The sequence below is a fragment of the Syngnathus leptorhynchus genome, chromosome 5 (assembly GCF_054491065.1).
Source record: "Syngnathus leptorhynchus isolate UIUO chromosome 5, UIUO_Slep, whole genome shotgun sequence".
NCBI classification, from domain to species: domain Eukaryota; kingdom Metazoa; phylum Chordata; class Actinopteri; order Syngnathiformes; family Syngnathidae; genus Syngnathus; species Syngnathus leptorhynchus.
In genome coordinates this window covers 4,750,852-4,775,477 of record NC_141199.1, presented here as the reverse complement: position 1 = coordinate 4,775,477, position 24,626 = coordinate 4,750,852, and the positions used below count along the sequence as shown (strand labels likewise).

General features: G+C 47.8%; 1 protein-coding gene across 1 annotated transcript in view; it reads left to right on the top strand.

The window, feature by feature from the left end:
• The window catches only part of sorcs3a (sortilin related VPS10 domain containing receptor 3a), a 249,537-nt gene that overhangs the window by 173,606 nt on the left and 51,305 nt on the right, over nucleotides 1-24,626 (top strand). Inside the window, exons 9-14 of the mRNA XM_085911312.1 lie at nucleotides 43-222; nucleotides 6,993-7,139; nucleotides 10,834-10,936; nucleotides 17,165-17,241; nucleotides 17,464-17,555; nucleotides 19,452-19,559. Of these exons, the coding sequence (XP_085767438.1) occupies nucleotides 43-222; nucleotides 6,993-7,139; nucleotides 10,834-10,936; nucleotides 17,165-17,241; nucleotides 17,464-17,555; nucleotides 19,452-19,559 (707 nt within the window). The remainder of the gene's footprint in view (nucleotides 1-42; nucleotides 223-6,992; nucleotides 7,140-10,833; nucleotides 10,937-17,164; nucleotides 17,242-17,463; nucleotides 17,556-19,451; nucleotides 19,560-24,626) is intronic.

Sequence of the window (24,626 nt, the reverse complement as noted above, 5' to 3'; positions counted from 1 at the left end):
TGGTCATAAATCCTTTGAATTTTTCTCGCTGCTCCCTGTTAGGATTTACACATTGTCAGCACAGATGAAAAACAGGTATTTGCGGCAGTGCAAGAGTGGAACCATAATGACACCTATAACCTCTACATGTCTGACACGAGAGGCATCTACTTCACCTTGGCCATGGAAAATGTCAAGACAACTAAAGGCAGAGGAGGGAACCAGATGCTGGATTTGTATGAGGTAGGCTCCTATTGATATTGGTCGTTAATGTAAGAAAACTTGTCATCGATTGAATGGGAAATCACATGTTCTATTATTTTCTTACTGCAATCTGGGACCTACCCTAAACCATTTGCACATGCATTTGAATAAATGGAAGGGTACACACCTGGACATAGTCGGAATTGCCTCCACACACAGTTTGGGTTCCGGTACTAGCCCTCTCGAGAGGGGCTGGACTCTCTTTCACTCTGGAGTTGCCCACGGTGAGAGGCATCGAGCAGATGTGGGTATATTTATTGCCCCCCAGCTGGGCGCCTGCACATTGGGGTTCGCCCCGGTGAATGAGAGGGTAGCCTCCCTCCGCCTTCGGGGACGGGTTCTGTCTGTTGTTTCTGTCTATGCACCAAATGACAACCAAAAGTACCCACCCTTCTTGGAGTCCCTGGACGAGGTGCTGGAGAGCGCTCCTTCTGGAGACTCCATTGCTCTACTGGGTGACTTCAATGCTCACGTGGGCAATGACATTGAAACCTGGAAAGGCGTGATTGGGAGAAACGCCCCCCCGATCTGAACCCAAGCGGTGTTCTATTGTTGGAATTCTGTGCTCGACACGAATTGTCAATAATGAACACCATGTTCAAGCATAACGGTGTCCATGTGTTCACTTGGCACCAGGACACCCATTCTATTACTGAACTTCTGTGCTCGACACGGATTTTCAATAATGAACACCATGTTCAAACATAAGGGTGTCCACGTGTGAACCTGGCACCAGGACACCCTAGGCCGCAGTTCAATGATCGACTTTGTAGTTGTGTCATTGGATTTGCGGGCGCATGTTTTGGACACTCGGGTGAAGAGAAGGGCGGAGCTGTCAACTCATCACCACCTGGTGGTGAGTTGGCTCCGATGGTGGGGGAAGATGCCGGTCCGACTTAGCAGGCCCAAACGTACTGTGAGGGTCTGCTGGGAACGTCTGGCAAAATCCCCTGTCAGAAAGAGCTTCAACTTTCACCTCCGGCAGAGCTTTTCCCACGGCCCGGGGGAGGCGGAGGACATTGAGTCCGAGTGCACCCTGTTCCGCGCCTCCATTGTTGAGGCAGCCGACCGGAGCTGTGGCCGTAAGGTCGTTGGTGCCTGTCGTGGCGGCAATCCCCGAACCCGCTGGTGGACACCCGCGATAAGGGATGCCGTCAAGCTGAAGGAGTCCTATCGGGCCGTTTTGGCCTGCGGGACTTCGGAGGAAGCTGACAGGTATCGGATGGCCAAGCGGAACGCGGCTTTGGGCGGTTGCTGAGGCAAAAACCCGGGCGTGGGAGGAGTTTGGCGAGGCTATTGGAGAATGACTTCCGGACAACTTTGAGGAAATTCTAGTCCATCATCCGGTGTCTCAGGAGGGGGAAGCAGTGCACAGTCAACACTGTTTACAGTGGAGATGGTGTGCTGCTGACCTCGACTCGGGACATCGTGAGTCGGTGGGGAGAATACTTCGAAGACCTCCTCAAGTCTACTGGCATGCCTTCCATTGTGGAAGCAGGGCCTGGAGACTCTGAGGCGGACTCTCCAATTTCTGGGGTCGATGTCACTGAGGTAGTTAAAAAAAACTACTCGGGGGCAAGGCTCCAGGGGTGGATGAGAGGCTCTGGATGTTGTAGGGCTGTCCTGCCTGACACACCTCTGCAACATCGTGTCAACATCAGTGACGGTACCTCTGGATTGGCAGACTGGGGTGGTGGTTCCCATTTTTAAGAAGGGGGATCGGAGGGTGTGTTCCAACTACAGAGGAATCACACCTCAGCCTCCCTGGTAGTCTATTCAGGGGTGCTGGAGAGGAGAGTCTGTCAGGAGGTCGAACCTCAGATTCAGGAGGAGCAGTGTGGCTTTTGTCCTAGCCGTGGAACAGTGGACCAGCCCTACACCCTCGGCAGGATCCTCGAGGGGGCATGGGAGTTCACATAACCAGTTCTCATTTTGTTTTGTGGACTTCGAGAAGGCGTTCGACAATGTCCCTTGGGAGGTTCTGTGGAGGGTGCTTCGGGAGTACGGGGTGCCGAGCCAACTGATAAGGGCAGTTCGGTCCCTGTAACACCGATGCCAGAGTTTGGTCCGGATTTCTGGCAGTAAGTCGGATTCGTTCCCAGTGAGGGTTGGACTTCGCCAAGGCTGCCCTTTGTCACCGATTCTGTTCATAATTTTTATGGACAGAATTTCTAGGCGCAGCCAAGGCGTTGAGAGTGTCTGGTTTGGGGACCTCAGCATCGCGTCTCTGCTTTTTGCAGACGACGTGGTGCTGTTGGCTTCTTCAAGCCGTGATCTCCAGCTTTCACTGGAGCGGTTCGCAGCCGAGTGTGAAGCGGTCGGGATGAGGGTCAGCACCTCCAAATCCGAGTCCATGGTCCTCGGTCGGGAAAGGGTGGAATGCCCTCTCCGGATCGGGGATGAGATCCTGCCCCAAGTGGAGGAGTTCAATTATCTTGGGGTCATGTTCACGAGTGAGGGCAGGAGGGAGCGTGAGATCGACAGGCGGATCGGTGCAGCGTCGGGAGTAATGCAGACTCGTACCCGTCCGTCATGGTAAAGAGAGAGCTGAGCCAAAAGGCAAATTTCTCAATTTTCCGGTCGATCTATGCTCCTACCCTCATCTATGGTCAAAAGCTATGGGTCGTGACCCAAAAAAACGAGATGCCATTTACAGGCAGCCGAAATGAGTTTCCTCCGCAGGGTGTCGGGGCTCTCTCTTAGAGATAAGGTGAGAAGCTCGGTCATCCGGGAGAGACTCTGAGTAGAACCACTGCTCCTCCACATTGAGAGGAGCCAGATGAGGCGGCTCGGGCATCTCATCAGGATGCTTCCTGGACACCTCCCTGGGTAGGTTTTTCGGGCATGTCCCACCGGTAGGAGACCCCCTGTGTCTCTCAGCTGGTCTGGGAACGCCTTGAGATCCCCTGGGATGAGCTGGTTGAAGTAGCTGGGGAGAGAGACGTCTGGGAGCCCCTCCTAAAGCTGCTGCCCACGCGACCCGACCCTGGATAAGCGGATGAAAATGGATGGATGGCACACACCTGCAATTTAACCATTTACTTTTGCGGTTGCTCAACTGAAACAACCATCCATCCATGCATCCATCCTTGCATCCATCCATCCATCCATCCATCCATCCATCCATCCATCCATTCATCCTCCCATCCTTCAGGGTCAGCTTGCGGGTGAGCAGCTTTTGTAGGGAATCCCAGACTTACCTTTCCCAAACCCTTTTGTCCAGTTCCCTCAAGGGAATTCCAAGCTAGCTAGGAAACATAGTCTCACCAGCATGTCCTGTGTAACCCCGGGCCTCCTCTCAGTGGGACGTGCCCAGAACCCCTCGCCTGGGAAGTGTCCAGGAGGCATCCTAACAAGATTCCCAAGCCCACCTCATCACTATGTGGAGGAGCAGTGGCTAGAATTTGAGTCCCTCACAGATGACACTTCTCACCTTGACTTTAAGGGAGAGCCTGGACACCCTTCAGATACATGTAAAAATGGCCACTCACAGTGATAGGTGAGAGTAGAAACATTGATGGAATGATAAATCGAGAGCTTTACCTCTTGACTCAGCTCCCTTTTGACCACGACAGAGCAATGTAGAGTCTACATCACTTCAGATGCTGGACTGATTACCTGTCCATCTCCCACTCCATCCTCCCTTACAAACGTTAACGCCACCATTTGGGTCAGAATCTGATCCTGGAAAGAGCAGTCGACCATTTTTGGACTGAAGACCTTGGTGTCTAATTTGGAGGTGGTGATTTTCATCCCAGCCACTTCATACTTAACAACCACCCAGTACGCCAACCCAGAGGCACTGTCCCCAATGTCCAATGTAGCAGAGGCATGTTAATGAGTAGAGCCCCACAACAGCCAGCCTGAGGAAATCGGCATATATCATCCACCCTTGGGGCCCGGACACCAAGTAGCTTTTTAACCACCACAATGACTTCAGCGATAGGAACGCCTGCCTCTTTAATTGCTGACTCTGCATATTCATGGGGCGGCCTGACAGTGCAATTGGGGTCATGAAAATATTCTCTTCACCGACTCGAGGTCAGCCACTTCCCATTCTCACGAAAGTGATCCTTTGTTGCTGATAATTGGTTCCAAGACGAGCGGCTCGGTGGGGCACTGGTTAGCACGTCTGCCTCACGGTTAGGAGGGTGTGGGTTTGATTGCATTTTCTCCCCGAGTACTCCAGTTTCCTCCCACATCCCAAAAAGATGCTTGCCGATGAAGCACTCCAAATTCCCCTGAGGTGTGAGTGCGGATCGTTGTTCGTCTCGGTGTGCCCTGCGATTGGCTGGAAACCAATTCAGGGTGTCCCCCGCCTACTGCCTGATGACTGCTGGGATAGGCTCCAGCACGCCCGCGACCCCCGTGGGGACAAGCAGTATAGAAAATGGATGGATGGTTCCAAGATCCCTGATAGGTGAAAATCCGCGATGGAGTCATAATTTTTATGATACGTATCCTCACTTTCATAATTTTATTTTGAAACACTTTGTTGCATTTTTAAACTTAAGGAAAAACTCAAATCTCCGACTAGGGGAAGTGAGAAACCTTGAGAAGAGACCACAGATGGGATTGTCCCTCTTCCAGGATGACCAGGCTGCAATGGATGCAGAGAATCCAATCCAAAAGGGTGTTGAGGGGAGGATGTTATTGCACAGCAATGACTCTGAGACTCTAAGAGTGGTGTGAGTTCATCAGAGCAACAGCCTGGGGGAAGAAGCTGTCTCTGTGTCTGCTGGTTTTGGCGTACAGAGCTCTATAACGCCGTCCGGAGGGGAGTAGTTCAAACAGACTGTAACTTGGGTGAGAAGGGTCCGTAGAGATGTTGCTTGCGCGTTTCCTGGTCCTGGACAGGTACAAGTCTTGGATAGATGGGCGGTTGATTCCAATGATCTTTTCTGCACTCCTGATTGTCCGTTGCAGTCTGTCCTTGTCTTGTTTGGAGGCCGATCCAAACCAGACGGTGATGGAGGTGCAGAGGACAGACTGGATGATGGCAGTGTAGAAGGTCTTCAGCAGCTCCCGTGGCAGGTTGAACTTCTTGAGCAGTCTCAGGAAGTACAGCCTCTGCTGGGCCTTCTTCCGGACAGAGTTTATGTGGCCAGTCCATTTCAGGTCCCGTGAGATTGTGGTACCCAGGAACTTGAAGGTGTCTGAGGAGAGTATGGTATTACTGCGGATAGTGAGGGGTGAAAGTGGTGAAGGATCTCGCCTGAAATCCACGGTCTTGAGTGGGTTCAGCTCCAGGTGATTTTGGCTGCACCAGTGGACCAGCCGCTCCACCTCCTGTCTGTACGCAGTCTCATCACCGTCCCGGATCAGTCCGATGAGAGTCGTGTCGTCTGCATACTTCAGGAGCTTCACAGGAGAGTCACCTGAGGAGAAATCGTTGGTGTAGAGAGAGAAGAGCAGTGGGGAGAGGACGCACCCCTGGGGGGCGCCAGTACTGGTGGTCCTGGAACCAGATGTGATGCTCCCCAGCCTCACACGCTGTCTCCTTTTGGTCAGGAAGCTGGTGATCCAATGACAGGTGGAGGCAGGCACTGCGAGCTGGATGAGCTTCTGTTGGAGGATGTCAGGAGCGCTGGTGTTGAACGCCGAGCTGAAATCCACAAACAGGATCCTGGCATATGTTCCTGGGGTGTCCAGGTGGTGCAGGATGTAGGGCAGTCCCATGTTGACCGCATCATCCACCGACCTGTTTGCCCGGTAGGCAAACTGGAGGGGGTCAAGCAGGGGACCCGTGACATGCTTTAGGTGGTTCAGCACTAACCTCTCGAAAGATTTCATGACCACAGATGTCAGAGCGACAGGTCTGTAGTCATTCAATCCTGTGATGGTGGGCTTCTTGGCCACTGGAACGATGGTGGAGCTTTTGAAGCACTAGGGCACCTCACAGCTCCAGGGAGCGGTTGAAGATCCGTGCAAAGGTGGGCGCCAGCTGCTCAGCACAGACTTTCAAGCAGGAGGGTGACACGCCATCTGGGCCCGGTGCCTTCCTGATCTTTTGTATCCAGAACACCTGGCGCACCTCCTCCTCACGGATCTGGAGTGCGGTGATGGAGGTGTGGACAGAGCGGTTGTGAGGGGAGGGGAGTATGTTGATTGTGCTGCAGGAGGTCCTGTTGTGTGGGAGGACCGATCAAACCTGCAATAGAACCTGTTCAGCTGGGCTGGGCCTTGGGCTCTCCACAGGACGGGGGGTTAGTTTCTTGAAGCCCATGATGCTCTGCAGATGTTTTGTGTCACCCAAATCACAAAGACATTAATGATAACACAGAATAAGAAATATTATGGGGTGACTGGCTGTTTTGCTTGTCAAGTACTAAAGCAAAACCAAAAGATAAGCCATTCATTTGAATTTAACTTTGAAAGTTTGTGCAGAATGTTGCTTCCATGCCAAACAAATGCTACCAAAGTAATCTGAAGCATTTTGCCCTGTAGTGATTCATCTTTGTTTAGTGTTGAGCAGTCTTTGTTACTCACTAGACCACTCCGATGTTAAATTACATTCCGGCGGATCATAAGTCAAGTCAAGTTTATTTATATAGCCCTCAATCACAAGCAAGTCTCAAAGTCACAAAATCAACAAATTCGCTCAGCCAATCCAATATGGTCGATCAGAGAACGTCTTGTGACATTAAACTCATGAACTCATTTGACTAGAATGAAGACTTCGCAAGAGTATTATAAATTATTATTCGTATTACAAAGTATTAAATGTGTTAATTATGTGTCACCATCAGGTCGCCGGCATTCAAGGCATGTTGATTGCCAACAAACGGCAAGGCAACCAAGTAAAGACCTTCATCACCTACAACAAAGGAAGGGATTGGAGGCTCCTGCAAGCCCCAGCAACTGACCTGGATGGAAATGAAATTCACTGCATTTTGGTAAGATGCAATGACCCCAATTCTTGTGTTTAAAACTAGATATAAAACATGCAATATGCATAATACCACCAACACAAAGTGCAAAGTTCTTTTTTTTCCCCATTATATCTCATAAATTGTGTGAATCAACGAATGAATACCTCATTTATTTACATGTGTATGTAAAGCGACTTTGAGTGTCTAGAAAAGCGCTATTTAAACCGATATGTTATTATTATTATTATTATTATTATTATTATTATTGTTATTATTATTATTATAGTGCAGCTCTGGATAGGGAATGAGGGATTGATTTATTGTTATCAATATGTATTGTATCAGTCAAAAAACGTGCTGTACACAATTTAGTGGAAATCGATTTATAATTGTGATGTAACTGTGATGTCACCAGAACTGGTATTTTGTTTGCACGGTAACTCTTAGAGCTTGTACATTAACAGTTACAGACCAAATTCAGGGGAAAATTGCAGTTTAGGTAAAAACCTGTTCCTACTAAAAAATCCAGCTTTCTGCAAATGTAGCAAGGGCTGCATAAGGGACTGCATAAAGCCCACCTAGACAATGCATCTATGAGTTTGGAGTATGAAGCTGTTGATGAGTCTGGAGGTGCGGGAGCGCACGCATCTGTACCGCTTCCCAGAGGGCAGAAGTTCAAACAAAGAGTGAGTGGGGTGACTCACATCACACACAATCGCGGTCGCCTTGCGGGTGAGACGGGAGGCGTAAATGTCCTTCAGGGAGGGGAGCGGAGCCCCAACGATCTTACTAGCAGTGTTCACTATGCGCTGCAGAGCCTTCATGTTGTATTCAGTGCAGCTACCACCCCACACAGCGATACAACTGGAGAGGATGCTCTCAATGGTGCCACGGTAGAATGTGGTAAGGCCACCCCCCTCCCCCACATTGGACTTTCTGACCATATCACTTATGCCCGCGTACAGACAAAGAGTGAGAGCTTCCAGGCCGGTTCCCAAGCGGGTAAGAGTGTGGCCTGAGGGGGGCTCTGATACTCTTCGAGACTGCTTTGGCACTACAGACTGGGAAATGTTGAAGCAGGCAGCCACTTGCAACAATCTGGCGGACATTGAGGAGTATACTGACTCTGTGACCTCTTACATCGCGAAGTGCATTGATGATGTGACCCTCACTAAATACATCGTCACTCGGGCTAACTGGAAGCCATGGCTGACAGGGGCTGTCCTCGGGCTGCTGAGGGCCAGAGACAATGCCTACAGGGCTGGGGATGAAGCGGGCGTGAGATAAACTAGGGCAAAACTGTCCCGGGGCATCAAGGAAGCAAAAAAGGCGTTCTCTTCCAAGATTACCGCCCACTTCAAAGACAGCAGGGACGCACGGAGCCTGTGGCAAGGCATTCAGACCATCACGGACTACAAGCCCGCGCCGCAGAGCTGTGAGGGCGACGTCCCTCTGCTCAATGAACTGAACCGCTTCTTTGCTCGCTTCGACGCTCAGAACAGCACTTGCCCGCTGAAGACCCGAGCAGCCTCTCTGCCGTTAGCGTGAGGAGGACGCTTGCCGCTATCAACACCCATAAGGCAGCGGCCCGGACAACATCCCGGGTCGAGCGCTGAAGGACTGTGCTGAGGAGCTGATGGATGTCTTCACGGACATCTTTAACATTTCCCTGCAGCAGACCATCGTCTCGTCATGTTTCAAGGCTGCCACCATCATACCTGTGCCGAAAAAAACTTCCTGCTTCAATGACTACCGCCCCGTGGCACTGATTCCCATCATCATGAAGTGCTTTGAGATGCTTGTCATGGCGATACGTTCTCCCCTCCCACCATAGACCCCTTCCGGTTTGCGTACCGAGCCAGACGGTCCTCTGAGGATGTCATCTGCTCTGCCCTCCACTCTGCCCTCACCCACCTGGAGAACAGAGACTCGTATGTGAGATTGATGTTTGTGGACTTCAGTTCTGCATTCAACACCATTGTTCCACAGCGTCTCATCTGCAAACTCGACAAGCTGGGCCTCAGTACCTGCCTTTGCAACTGGCTACTGGACTTCAAGTAGTATGTGTTGGCGACATCTCCGGCAGCATCACGCTGTGCACCGGGGCCCCTCCAAGGCTGCATGCTCAGTCAGCTGCTCTTCACCCTGCTGACGCATGACTGCACTGCAAACTACAATTTGCTTGTATGTGTTGTGTAATGTGTCTAGTCACCGTGGGACGGTGGGAAACATAATTTCGATCTCTTTGTGTGTCTTAACGTGAAGAAATTGACAATAAAGCAGACTTTGACTTTTTGACTTTGATTTTCTTTATTTACTTCACTGCTATTCTACAATGCAGTTACAACAGCCATTAAAGGACATTTGCTCTATGCTCATGTTAGCTAGCAAAAATGATGACAAAACGGGGCAGGACAACCAAGTGCGACATGAACATGCATTGGATATTCAAGAGAAAAGGGAATGGGAGGACTGGAACATCGGCAGGAGCGGATGTGCCCAGGAAGCAGCGTCAGAGCTCAGAGTGGCAGTCGTTGGTGACCGGGCAAAGGGATTCGCTGAACCAGGCTAGTGGTGATCGAAAGCAGGCAGAAAGGTCAAACCTGACCGAAAGCGAAGCAGAGCAAGCAAACAGGCATACAAAGTAGACAGGATCGTGGTCAGAAACAAACGACAGGTCAGGGCAGGCCGTCTTCAGGAATGGTCGGTCAGTCTGACAGGCATGCAAGATTGCCAACAGGTACCAACAACACAGGACAAACTGACAAAGTGTGACTGGAGAAGTATGCTTAAGGCGCCTTGATGAACAACAGGTGTGGCCAATGAGTGCAGGTCTGGAGGGGTAGGAGCAGATAAACTGAGCTGTCAAGGGTGCTGACAAGGTAGACACGTGCCAGTAATCATGCAGATTAAAGTAAGTTATTTTAACCTAAAATTAACATTTACGAATCAGGCAGGCAGGCATCGTCCGTCGTCATAGACATCAATACATAGAGCATTTCATGTGATGGTCGTTTTATTATAGTTTCTTTTCAAGGTCTGTTTTTGCTGTTTTATCTGTTTTGTTGCACTTCCATAAAGCGACTAAGTTCCAAGAAAAGCACAATATAAAAATAATGTATTACTATTATTATTATTATTATTATTATTATCATAAAGCCCCAAATATAAATTGGCTTGTATCATAGCTGTATGCCTGATGTTTGTAATAATCCAATCCACATCAAAACCGCTTAAGAACTTAAAGAGTTGTAATAAACGGAGCCAAAGCAAACACTGTCTATTGAATCGTATCTATGGCTTCAGCAACTTGCTCCCAAGAAGAAGCATGCAAACTAACCCATGCAGCGATTGCTGCGAGGACTATTTATCACAATTTTCCAACATGTGCAATAACCAACCCAAATTCTCCAGGTTGCCACAATGCAATGTGAGTCGCGACTTAAGGTAAGCCATTTGAAACCAAATGAAAAACAAAAATAAACAAAACAATTCCGTGGTGGTAATGCTGTTTAACACATTCTCAAGTAAATTTAATATTTGGCTTTGAACAAACTTTTTGAACAATGTATGGTTCAAAAAATGTGCTATATACAGTAAGGCTTCTGAAATCAATAGGGAAATTTACATTTGTTTTCCAGGATATACGTAGTCCGCCGCCCACATATTTATATAATTGTATATATATTTGTGATCCTGTTTTGGTCTTATTTTCTAGCCTTCCTGTTCACTTCATCTTCAACTACAAACTTCAGAGAACCCCTACTTGTCAGGCGCAATTTCCACGAAGAGCTCAGCACCGGGGGTTATTGTTGCCACAGGTAGGACAAACGTTGAAATGAACTATCCATTGTCAAATAATAATTCAAATGATTTGAATTACAGTATGTGTCAAGACATATATTGAGACAAAAATATAAAAGCAAGCATCTCCTTCTCAGAGAGAGTGCATTGAACATAAGCAGATATTGGGGGATAGCAATTTTCCTTAAGACCCAGACGTAGTAAAATATGTAAAAAAATAAAAATTAAACCTTCATATAGTGTTGTTAGAGCCCATTGGGCATCATAATGTATTATAATTTTCCATGTTTTGGTAAGGTTTTATGGACACGTAACGTTACAATGTTGGGTGAGATGGGTCGCAGAATTTCCTGTAGGCCTCATGTGGTCCTACTCATTGTCTAGTCAAGGTAAACTTATTTGCTCCTATGTTAGACAGCTAAGTTTCATTTACACAGTATGTAACCTGAATAATGACATTTATCATATTTTTTGTGTTTTTATTTTTTATAAAGCAAAATAAAAACAAGACTACATGTGGAATGCAAGCAGGCTAGATATAGTTTAGCAGGCTAGATATGGGCTTATAAAGTCACACTTAGTATACTAGGTCCATGCAGAATCAAGGCTAACACTACTTTAAATATCAAGCCACTTCATCTTATTCTTCTTCCTTCATGAGCAGTGATAATCCCAGAAACAGTTCCTGTCGTCTTTGAAGCAAAGACGGACATCGCACTTGTAGCACTGTCGGTGTATCCTGTACGGCAGTGTCTGCAGCGCCCTCTCTTCTTCATCTTCATTGGGGAATGACCAAGAAGGTCCTTACGCACATCCGGTGGTGGGTGTGGACATGTTTTCTTGGGTGGGACGCTGGTTGGATTCTCATTACCAGAGGATGGTCTCTTCTGAGCAGTCAACGGGCCTGCTGTCACAGTGTGTGTCACTGAGCTGCCACTGCCTGCAGATGGCCATCCCCTCTTCGGAGTCTTGATTGTGCCCTTCAGAATGAGAGGATGCTAGCTGTGCCTGGAACAGTCTCAGGTTCAGTGTCTCTTTCGGAGAGACCCCGTGAGCCTTGCAGTCCCACTTGTAAATGAGCCAGGCGTTGACCACAGCAAGGGTGATGCTGTGCCAGAAGATGTACATGTACCAGCGGCGAGATTTCACGGGGAACTTGTATTTGGCTGTGAATGAATCCAACAAATCCACACCTCCCATGTATTTGTTGTAGATGCCCACGATGTGAGGCCGTTCAACTTCTATGTAGGTCTTGTTGACTTTGTCCCAGCGCTGGATCTTCTCCACAGGCTCAGTTCCAGCAAAGGACAACACAAGTGTGACCATTTGACGGCAGAGATGTTGTGTTTCACCTCCACTCTGTGGTCAAAGGCTCCTCTCCCCCTTCTTCTTCAAACTCTTGTGGTCTTCAAGGTTGCAGTTGGGTAGGCGCACCTGCTCGGCTGTTCCGACGTAATGTATTCCTCTATCAAAGAGCTTCTCTACCAGTGGAAGGGGTGAAGAAGTTGTCTGCATAGACCTTGTAGTTGTGACCTTCTGGCAGTGTTGAAGCTAGCTTTGTCACAACATCACCAGACAAGCCAAGTTCTGATTTGGCTCGCAGTCCATTGTTGCTTCCTTGGTAGACATCAAAGTCACACATCACGCCAGAGACTCCAGTTCTCACCCATACTTTGAAGCCCCATGGGTGTGACTTGCCTCAAATGTACTGTTTGCTGAATCTCCCCTTGAAAGGAATCATTATCTCATCCACAGAGTTGCGCTCTTCTGGTATCACCTGCAGGCAGTTCTCTCTGAATGAATCAAGCTAAGGTCAGATCTTCCACAGTTTGTCCTTCTTTTCAGTCTCTGGTACTGTCAAGTCGTTGATGAAATGTAAGGCTGTCAACAAAGATTGGAATCTGTTCCGTGGCATCACGTCAGCAACAGGGGGTGTCATGTGTCTTCCTTCCAGTACATACGGGTACCAGTCATTTCTACGAGGCGCATCTTCAGGTACATGCCCAACATTTTCTCAATTTCCTTGGAACCACCCTTCACATTCCTGAACATGGACAAAGAGGTTAACAAACTGAGTTTACTTGGCTTTATCCTCTACAGCCTTGTTTAAAAATTTTACTAATACACACAATGTGTAAATATATTAGAAGATAATACAAACTAGAAGATCCATGCTGATTTACACTACACTTAGGCAGGTCACAATCAGGGCTTTTTTTGCTACCACGCTCTCCCAGTGTTGCATATTTGCAACAATATACTACGTACACTAATTTACATTTATGGTATATATTTAACAAAATAACTGCTGCTACCAAAACTAGTACGACTACTACTACTACGAATAATAACAAGTAAACAGTAAGATAGAAACTACATTTTGGAGTGATGATATGGTGTCCTTAAGCAACCCAAGCTTAAGTGTCTCTTCTTGTATGCCTGTATGTGCGTGATCTGATTCTTTGTATGCCGTCCAACACAACATGTGCAAAAAAATTGCGAGTTGACTTTTTCCTTGAGGGATTATAATATGCATGATAATAAAACAATTAAATTATACAGTATATAATATACTGGTGGCCAACTTTTTTCTTTTGCGCTTTATTGGTGCGGTTTACTTTGTTTGCTGTCCCTCTTAAGACATCATCTAGTGCAAAGATCGTATTATGTTGTCTAAAAGCTTCAGGCATCCATAGGGGAGAACTTGCGGTCTTCTATTATTTACATGGACTGAAAAAACAGTTTACAGCTCTGAGAGTGGAGCATGAGAAGCATTATAAACCCATAGATGGTGGGATTGAAAGCTCAACTTCAAATATTAGTTAAACATAACTCAAATATATTCAAATTATAATCCAGATTGATCATTTAATCATTCATTCGGTCATTAATTGATTGGCTCTTTATGGCGAGTTAGCCTTACTTTTATTTTTAGGGTTGTGGTTATTTTGAGGGCCGCATGTCGTTCCATGTGGCTAACTGCTTGATTGTCAAAGGTTCTGGGTTTGAATCTGGACTTTGACCTTTCTGCGTGAAGTATGTATATGTATGCTCTCCACATGAGTTTTGTCTGAGTACTTTCGTACGATTGAATGGTTATATGTCTATATATGTCCCATGATTGACTGAAGGAGTGTCCAAAATCTGAATAGCATTAGTAGTTGAATATGGTTTGATGGATGACTTTTTTTCTCCCCATGTTGCACTGTGCATGATTGAAAGCAAAGTGAACAATAATTAGCTAATGACTGCTGCTCGTGCTGGTTGTCATCAAACTAGCAAGAGAAGCTTTCAAATGAACAGCAGTTGAAAGCTATCATATGGCTTTGCTTCAATATCTATCTTAATATTTTAACAATCGGAATGAGAGAATAAAAGCTTGCCTAGTTTTCATCAGTTTTTTTTCATCCATCCATCTTCTTCCACGTATCCCGGGTCAGGTTGCGGGGGCAGCAGCTTTAGGAGGGACTCCCAGACTTCCCTTTCCCCAGCCACTTCATCCAGCTCATCCCAGGAGATCCCAAGACGTTCCCAGGCCAGCTGAGAGACATAGTCTCTCCAGCGCGTCCTGGGTCGTCCACGGGGTCTCCTACCGGTGGGAAATACCCGTAAAACCTCCCCAGGGAGGCGTCAAGGAGGCATCCTGATGAGATGCCCGAGCCACCTCATCTGGCACCTCTCAACGTGGAAGAGTAGCGGCTCTACTCTGAGTCTCTCCTGGATGACCGAGCTTCTCGCCTTATATTTAAAGGAAAGCCTGAACACCCTGCGGAGGTAACTCATTTCGGCCGTTTGTATCCTGGATCTCGTTCTTTTGGTCACAAACCATAGCTCGCAACCATAGGTCAGGGTAGGAGCATAGATAAATTGAGATAACGGCTTGAAGAAGCCAACAGCACCACGTTGTCTGCAAAAAGCAGAGGCGCAATGGTGAGGTCCCCAAACCGGACACCCTCAACGCCTCAGCTGCACCTAGAATTTTTGTCTGCAAAAGTTATGAACAGAATCTGTGACAAAGGGCAGCCTTGGTGGAGTCCAACCCTCACTGGGAACGAATCCGACTTACTGCCGGAAATGCGGACAAAACTCTGGCATTGGTGATACAGGGACCGAACCGCCCTTATCAGTTGGCTCGGCACCCCGTACTCCCGAAGCGTCTTCCTCAGAACCTCCCGAGGGACATTGTCGAACGCCTTCTCGAAGTCCACAAAACAAAATGTGGACTGGTTAAGTGAACTCCCATGCCCCCTCGAGGATCCTGCCGAGGGTGTAGGGCTGGTCCACTGTTCCACGGCTAGGACAAAAGCCACACTGCTACTCCTGAATCTGAGGTTCGACCTCCTGACAGACTCTCCTCTCCAGCACCCCTGAATAGACTACCAGGGAGGCTGAGGTGTGATTCCACCCTCCAATCCCCCTTCTTAAAAATGGGAACCACCACCCCAGTCTGCCAATCCAGAGGTACCGTTACTGATGTTGACACGAGGTGGATCTCATCCACACCTCGAGCCTTGCCCCCGAATAGTTTAGTTAACTACCTCAGTGACATCGACCCCAGAGATTGGAGAGTCCACCTCAGTGTCTCCAGGCCCTGCTTCCACAATGGAAGGCGTGCCAGTAGACTTGAGGAGGTCTTCGAAGTATTCTCCCCACCGACTCACGACGTCCTGAGTCGAGGTCAGCAGCACACCATCTCCACTGTAAACAGTGTTGATGGTGCACTGCTTCCCCCTCCTGAGACGCCGGATGGTGGACCAGAATTTCCTCGAAGCCACCCGGTAGTCATTCTCCATGGCCTCGCCAAACTCCTCCCACGCCCGGGTTTTTGCCTCAGCAACCGCCGAAGCCACGTTCCGCTTGGCCATCCAAGCTGCCTCCGGAGTCCCACAGGCCTAAACGGCCCGATAGAACTCCTTCTTCAGCTTGACGGCATCCCTTACCGCCGGTGTCCACCAGCGGGTTTGGGGATTGCCGCCACGACAGGCACCGACCACCTTACAGCCACAGGCTCCGGTCGGCTGCCTCAACAACAATACTCCACTCAGACTCTATGTCACCCGCCTCCCCCGGGACGTGGGAAAAGCTCTGCCGGAGGTGGGAGTTGAAGCTCTTCCTGACAGGGGATTCTGCCAGACGTTCCCTGCAGACCCTCACAGAGCATATGGGTCTGCAAGGTCGGACCGGCATCTTCCCCCACCATCGGAGCCAACCCACCACCAGGTGGTGATCTGTTGACAGTTCCACCCCTCTCTTCACCCGAGTGTACAAAACATGCAGCCGCAAATTCAATGACGCAACTTCAAAGTCGATCATCGAACTGCGGCCTAGGGTGTCCTGGTGCCAGGTTCACACGTGGACACCCTTATGTTTGAACATGGTGTTCATTATTGAAAATCCGTGTCGAGCACAGAAGTTCAGTAATAGAACACCGCTCGGGTTCAGATCGGGGGGGCCGTTCCTTCCAAACACGCCCTTGCAGGTCTCACTGTCATTGCCCACGTGAGCATTGAAGTCACCCAGTAGAACGATAGAGTCCCCAGAAGGAGCGCTCTCCAGAACTTCTTCTAAGCACCCCAAAAAGGGTGGTTACTCTGAGTTGCTGTTCAGTGCATAGGCACAAACAACAGTCAGGACCTGTCCCCCCACCCGAAGGCGGAGGGAGGGTACCCTCTTGTTCACCGGGGCGAACCCCAATGTGCAGGCGACCAGCCGGAGGGCAATAAGTATGCCCACACCTGCTCGACGCCTCTCACTTTGGGCAACTCCAGAGTGGAAGAGAGTCCAGCCCCTCTCGAGAGAGCTTGTACCAGAGCCCAAACTGTGTGGAGGCAAGTCTGACTAGTTTTTTTTTTTTTTTTTTTTAAATCTTTTTTCTTTATTTCTCTATTTTCCTGACATGATTAGTGGCTACCCTCAGAAGCTTTGATACATTTATCCACCCGAGGCTCAGAATGGCAGTAAAATACAGGGATGCCTACTCTCAGCGTGCTACTGGAAAACAGCCTTTGTGAAGGAAATGTTGCTGTACTGGGGAGAGAGCTTGCTTTTATGAGTTGTAATGAGGGATGAGTAAATGTCCATTGTATATCAGATAATGATTTTATTGCAACTTTGAGTTTAAAAAATAAAAAGGGCAAAAAGAATTTTAAAAATGTAAAAAAAAAAATATGGTATTTCTTAATAAGTGTGGAGTTGTATGTTGTCTATCAGATGTTTTGTTCTGTCACATATTCTGTTAACTACAGGGAATATTGGATCTGAGCTGTCCTACAACAATGTTGGCATGTATATATCATCTGATGCTGGAAATGCCTGGAGACAGGTGAGAGTTTCATCAAATAGTTAATGATTTATCATACCAAGTAGAACATCTTTTGTAATAATCTCACAATTATTTTTACTGTGAGTATTTTCCCCCCTTTTTGGTTACCTACAAGTTGTTATTCAAAAGGTAGCAATAGGTGAATAGATGTAGTCTCTCAAGGTTTTATTGTCAATTTTCTTTTCATTCTAAGATATTTTACATGTGATCAATAATGTTCAGATCTTTGAAGAGGAGCACAATGTTTGGTTTCTGGACAAAGGAGGGGCCCTTGTTGCTGTAAAACAACCTTCTGTGCCAACCAGACACTTATGGTATGTCAATATTTTCTTTCACATTTTTATTGCTCTTTTTTTACTTGCTTTCTTAGCCACACAGTTAGTAATTAGTTTCTTAATTAGTGGTGTAACAATGCGCTTTTTTGACCGATGCAATACAAAGCGATTTATTGCATCACAAAGCCATAAATTACTTTTTGAATAATACGTTAAAAGTAATTTTGAAAAGATATTGCTATGTGATTGTTAGAGATGTTCTCACTCTAACTTATTTTGCAAGAACCACACGGGAGACAGTATGCCCTTTAAGCACTTGCAAGTGGAGAGCCTGTTCGTTACTGTAGGTACAGCAATGTTCGAAAAAACTCTGCCGTTAGTCTCTTACAAGAGCATATTTATTGAGAACAAGTAGGGTGGGGGTGACTTTGTACATGTTTGGTGGTCACCTCAGCAACTGGTTAATCAGTGCGGAGGGTCCCAGCTCATTGTTTCACAAGGTCGTGGAAATAGAAACTAGTGGAGCATTTTAGATGACAAACTAAGCAAGTATGTTTCCACACCATTTGGAAAGTTTCAACAACTGAATGGTTAAACTTTTAAGAGTCAAGGAAAGGTAAAAGGTTTAAAGAAAGTTAATAATTCTAATAATCATACGATCAAGATACTTCATAAACCCTAACAGTGATGTTTTGACAATGGCCTTTCTGTAAATGAATAAACAATAAGTAACTCTAAAATAATTGTTTTTAATTTAAAACCAATTCATCATTAATAATTCTCAAATGTAAAAAAACATTGAAAAAGACAGTTCTCGCAATCATAAACAAAGTGCAAGCAAGTAGCTATTTCTGTTGCACTTTGTTTATTATTTATTTATACGTGATATATACATATATGTGATATATATATATATATATATATATATATATATGTCATCAACCTGTTAAATTCTGACTTTACTCTTGTAAATGTACATATATATATATATATATATATATATATATATATATATATATATATATATATATATATATATATATATATATATATATATATGTACATTTACAAGAGTAAAGTCAGAATTTAACAGGTTGATGACAATATTTTTCTATATATATATATATATATATATAAGCGCGCGCGCACACACACAGTGGAGCCTTGGTTTTCGACCACAATCCGTTCCAGAAGGCTGATTTTTTCTTTCCATTATTTGTAATGGGAAAACCTGATTCAGAATTCGAACAATTCACTTCTCGAACAACCTTCTGGAACGAATTGTGGTCAAAAATCGAGGCTCTATATATATATATCTATATCTATATATATATATATATATAACCGCTTTGTCCCTACAGGGGTCGCGGGCGTGCTGGAGCCTATCCCAGCCGTCATCGGGCAGTAGGCGGGGGACACCCTGAACCGGTTGCCAGCCAATAGCAGGGCACACAGAGACGAACAACCATCCGCACTCGCAGTCATACCTAGGGACAATTTAGAGTCTTCAATTGGCCTACCAAGCATGTTTTTGGGATGTGGGAGGAAACCGGAGTGCCCGGAGAAAACCCACGCAGGCTCAGGGAGAACATGCAAACTCCACACAGGGAGGGCCGGAGGTGGAATCGAACCCACACCCTCCTAACTGTGAGGCGGACGTGCTACGCAGTGCGCCACCGAGCAGCCTTTAGTAGATCACGTTCTCGCTATATTTTTGGTGGCGGATCTTTACTTTGAGAAACAGATGGCTATAACACCATTAGTGAACTGTTCAACAGTTAATTACAAAGAGGCTGTGAGTTGTGTCTGTTGAGATTGTGATCTCCATCTTAGTCCTCCCTTATGACTAAACTCTAATAGAGACTGTGGTCTGTTTTCCGTGCCATTTCTGTTGCTGGATTTTTTATGTGAATATGTTTTGACACACATATACAGGGTCAGCTTTGACGAAGGGAGGCAATGGACCCAACACAGCTTTTCCTCTGTGCCTCTGTTCGTGGACGGGGTTTTGGTAGAAGCTGGGGCAGAGAACCAGATTATGACGTAAGTCGAACACATTCCCTAACTGCAATCATTATGTTTCAAATAATTCCTTTTTTCAGCCTGTGTTACAATGTTTAAAGTTAAAAACCTATTTGTATTTGCATGGTAATATGGATTAGTTTTTGCGGAATTTAAAGGCTAAACAGAAACAATAAGATGCTATGCAATATTTGTAGGCATGCTGACTTTTGGAATTTTGAAGCAATAAGGCGCCTTACAAATAAAATGTATTATTATTATTATTATTATTATTTTGAAATGTCAGTTTAAGGATGATTTAGGACATTTTGTTTCACTTTCAATGGCAGAAAAAAAACCTTTAGTGTAATACGGAAAAAAGGTACTACAAGTTGTCTTTTGGCTTTCAAAATAAACAAGACTTGATTCTTAGAAAAAAGTTTAACCTTTAATTTCTTAACAGACTGAATATAAAAAAAATTAGTGAGCGCACTCTCAATAATAAAATATATTCATACTATGCTATCTTTGTGAGCGTCACAGGTAAAATCAAATCCCAGCAGAATCTGGGCAAAAGGTGGAGTACACCCTGTACTGGCCGCCAACAAAATGCAGGGCACACACAATCGATCACCTCTAAGGACGACTCAGAGTCTTTAATTAAAAAGCATGTTTTTGGAATGTGGGAGGAAGCTAGTGTATTCAAAGTAAACAAACAAGTACAGGGGAATATGCAAATTTTACACCGGATAGTTTCAAATTTAAATCTCCAACCACAGTGAGCCAGATCTGCTAACAACTTATTCACCATAGACAAATTCCCAAGTCCACTTTTTTTTTAAATTATTTTATCATTGGCCGTAGCCACTTTTCTATCATTATTCTTATTTTACGTTTACAGCGTTATTTTACGTTTACAGCGTTAGGGGGACCCCTCCGTGAGTCGTCACCTTATCGTGGTGGAGGGGTTTGCGTGCCCCTATGATGCTAGGAGCCATGTTGTCTGGGGCTTCATGCCCCTGGTAGGGTCAACCATGGCAGAAGGGTCCTAGGTGAGGGGCCAGACAAAGCACGGCTCAGAAGACCCCTGATGATGAATACAATAAATGGATGTCGTTTTCCCTCGCCCGGACGCGGGTCACCGGGGCCCCTCTCTGGAGCCAGGCCTGGAGGTGGGGCTAGAGGGCGAGCGCCTGGTGGCCGGGCCTTCGCTCATGGGGTCCGGTCGGGCATAGCCCGAAAAGAAAACGTGGGTCCCCCTTCCAATGGGCTCACCACCTGTAGGAGGGGCCAAAGGGGTCGGGTGCATAGTGAGCTGGGCGGCGGCCAAAGGCGGGGACCTTGGCGGTCCGATCCCCGGCTGCAGAGGCTGGCTCTAGGGACATGGAATGTCACCTCTCTGGCTGGAAAGGAGCCCGAGCTGGTGTGTGAGGCAGAGAGGTTCCGACTAGACATAGTCGGACTTGCCTCCACACATAGCTTGGGCTCTGGTACAAGTCCTCTCGAGAAGGGCTGGACTCTCTTCCACTCTGGAGTTGCCCACGGTGAGAGGCGTCGAGCAGGTGTTGGCATACTTATTGCCCCCCGGCTGGGCGCCTGCACATTGGGGTTCACCCCGGTGAGCGAGAGGGTAGCCTCCCTCCGCCTCGACACGGATTTTCTATAATGAACACCATGTTCAAGCATAAGGGTGTCCACGTGTGCACTTGGCACCAGGACACCCTAGGCCGCAGTTCGTTGACCGACCTTGTAGTCATGTCATCGGATTTGCGGCCGCATGTTTTGGACACTCGGGTGAAGAGAGGGGCGGAGCTGTCAACTGATCACCACCTGGTGGTGGGTTGGCTCCAATGGTGGGGGAAGATGCCCGTCCGACCTGGCAGGCCCAAACGCTCTGTGAGGGTCTGCTGGGAACGTCTGTCAGAATCCCCTGTCAGGAAGAGCTTCAACTCCCACCTCCGGCAGAGCTTTTTCCCGTCCCGGGGGAGGCGGGGGACATTGAGTCCGAGTGGACCTTGTTCCGCGCCTCCATTGTTGAGGCAGCCGACCGGAGCTGTGGCCGTAAGGTTGTTGGTGCCTGTCGTGGCGGCAATCCCCGAACCCGGTGGTGGACACCGGCGGTAAGGGATGCCGTCAAGCTGAAGAAGGAGTCCTATAGGGCCTTTTTGGCCTGCGGGACTCCGGAGGCAGCTGACAGATACCGGATGGCCAAGCGGAACGCGGCTTCGGCGGTTGCTGAGGCAAAAACTCGGGCGTGGGAGGAGTTTGGCGAGGCCATGGAGAATGACTTCCGGACGGCTTCGAGGAAATTCTGGTCCACCATCCGGCGTCTCAGGAGGGGGAAGCAGTGCACGGTCAACACTGTTTACAGTGGAGATGGTGTGCTGCTGACCTCGACTCGGGATGTTGTGAGTCGGTGGGGGGAATACTTCGAAGACCTCCTCAATTCCACCGACACGCCTTCCATTGTGGAAGCAGGGCCTGGGGACTCTGAGGCGGACTCTCCAATCTTGGAGGTCGAAGTCACTGAGGTAGTTAAAAAACTCATCAGTGGCAAGGCCCCGGGGGTGGATGAGATCCGCCCGGAGTTCTTAAAGGGTCTGGATGTTGTGGGGCTGTCATGGCTGACACGCCTCTACAGCATTGCGTGGACATCGGGGACGATGCCTCTGGATTGGCAGACTGGGGTGGTGGTTCCCCTCTTTAAGAAGGGGGACCGGAGGGTGTGTTCCAATTACAGGGGAATCACACTCCTCAGCCTCCCTGGTAAGGTCTATTCAGAGGTGCTGGAGAGGAGGATCGGTCGGGAGGTCGAACCTCGGATTCAGGAGGAGCAGTGTGGCTTTCGTCCTGGCCGTGGAACAGTGGACCAGCTCTACACCCTCGGCAGGATCCTCGAGGGTGCATGGGAGTTTGCCCAACTAGTCCACATGTGTTTTGTGGACTTGGAGAAGGCGTTCAACCATGTCCCTCGGGAGGTTCTCTGGGGGGTGCTTCGGGAGTACGGGGTGCCGAGCCAACTGATAAGGGCGGTTCGGTCCCTGTATCACCGATGCCAGAGTTTGGTCCGCATTTCCGGCAGTAAGTTGGACTCCGCCAAGGCTGCCCTTTGTCACCGATTCTGTTCATAATTTTTATGGACAGAATTTCTAGGCGCAGCCGAGGCGTTGAGGGGGTCCGGTTTGGGGACCTCAGCATCGCGTCACTGCTTTTTACAGATGACGTGGTGCTGTTGGCTTCTCCAGTCCGTGATCTCCAGCTCTCACTGGAGCGGTTCGCAGCCGAGTGTGAAGCGGTCGGGATGAGGGTCAGCACCTCCAAATCCGAGTCCATGGTCCTCGGTCGGAAAAGGGTGGAATGCCCTCTCCGGATCGGGGATGAGATCCTGCCCCAAGTGGAGGAGTTCAAGTATCTTGGGGTCTTGTTCACGAGTGAGGGCAGGATGGAGCGCGAGATCGACAGGCGGATCGGTGCAGCGTCGGCAGTAATGCGGACTCTGTACCGGTCCGTCGTGGTGAAGAGAGAGCTGAGCCAAAAGGCAAAGCTCTCGATTTACCGGTCGATCTACGCTCCTACCCTCACCTATGGTCACGAGCTATGGGTCGTGACCGAAAGAACAAGATCCAGGATACAAGCGGCCGACATGAGTTTCCTCCGCAGTGTGTCCGGGCTCTCCCTTAGAGATAGGGTGAGAAGTTCGGTCATCCGGGAGAGACTCGGAGTAGAGCCGCTGCTCCTCCACGTTGAGAGGAGCCAGATGAGGTGGCTCGGGCATCTCATCAGGATGCCTCCTGGACGCCTCCCTGGGGAGGTGTTCCGGGCATGTCCCACCGGTAGGAGACCCCGGGGTCGACCCAGGACGCGCTGGAGAGACTACGTCTCTCGGCTGGCCTGGGAACGCCTTGGGATCCCCCGGGATGAGCTGGATGGAGAAGCTGGGGAGAGGGAGGTCTGGGAGTCCCTCCTAAAGCTGCTGCCCCCGCGACCCGACCCCGGATAAGCGGAAGAAGATGAAGGTGAAGATTACACGTTAGGGGACAACTTTGTAAGACCGTATTTTCCGGACCAAAAGGCGCACCGGATTATAAGGCGCACCTTCAATGAACGCCCCATTTTAAAACTTTGTCCATACATAAGGCACACCGGTTTATAAGGCACATAAAATAGAAGCTATACTGCAACAAACTGCGGTTGACTAGGGTTGCGATATGCATCCACTAGCCAACAAGCAATGGGCCCTCTGTAAACAATTGCGTTTCTCAAACTATCCTATAAAATGACAAAACTGACAAAATTTTGATCTAACACCTTGGTACTGCTTACCTGTGTTTCCCTTCCATATCGATCCGTAAATTTATTCGAAACATTAACAGAGCAGCCGATTTTGACATGAAATAGCCTCGTGCGTATAGCAGCTATCACTAAAGCATTAGCCACCCGCAAACTCCCATGAGCCTCAGCAAAGTATAAACAATCGCGTTTCTCAAACAAGGGCTTAAAAAATGATCAGAACTGACTAAAGTTTGATCTAACACCTTGGTACTGCTAACCTATGTTTCCCTTCCGTATAGATCCGTAAATGTACTCAAAACATTAACAGAGCAGCCTATTTTGACATGAAATAGCATCATGCGTATAGCAGCTATCACTATAGCATTAGCCACCCACAAACTTCCATGAGCCTCAGCTCGCAGACTCCCATGAGCCTCAGCAAAGTGTAAACAATCGCGTTTCTCAAACGAGGGCTTAAAAAAATGACCAGAACTGACTAAGGTTCAATCTAACACCTTGGTACTGCTTATCTATGTTTCCCTTCCATATCGATCCGTAAATGTACTCAAAACATTAACAGAGAAGCCTATTTTGACATGAAATAGCCTCGTACGTATAGCAGCTATCACTATAGCATTAGCCATCCGCAAACTCCCATGAGCCTTAGCTTGCAGACTCCCATGAGCCTCAGCAAAGTGTAAACAATCGCGTTTCTCAAACGAGAGCTTAAAGAATGATCGAAACTGACTAAAGTTTGATCTAACACCTTGGTACTGCTTACCTGTGTTTCCCTTCCATATCGATCCGTAAATTTACTCGAAACATTAACAGAGCAGT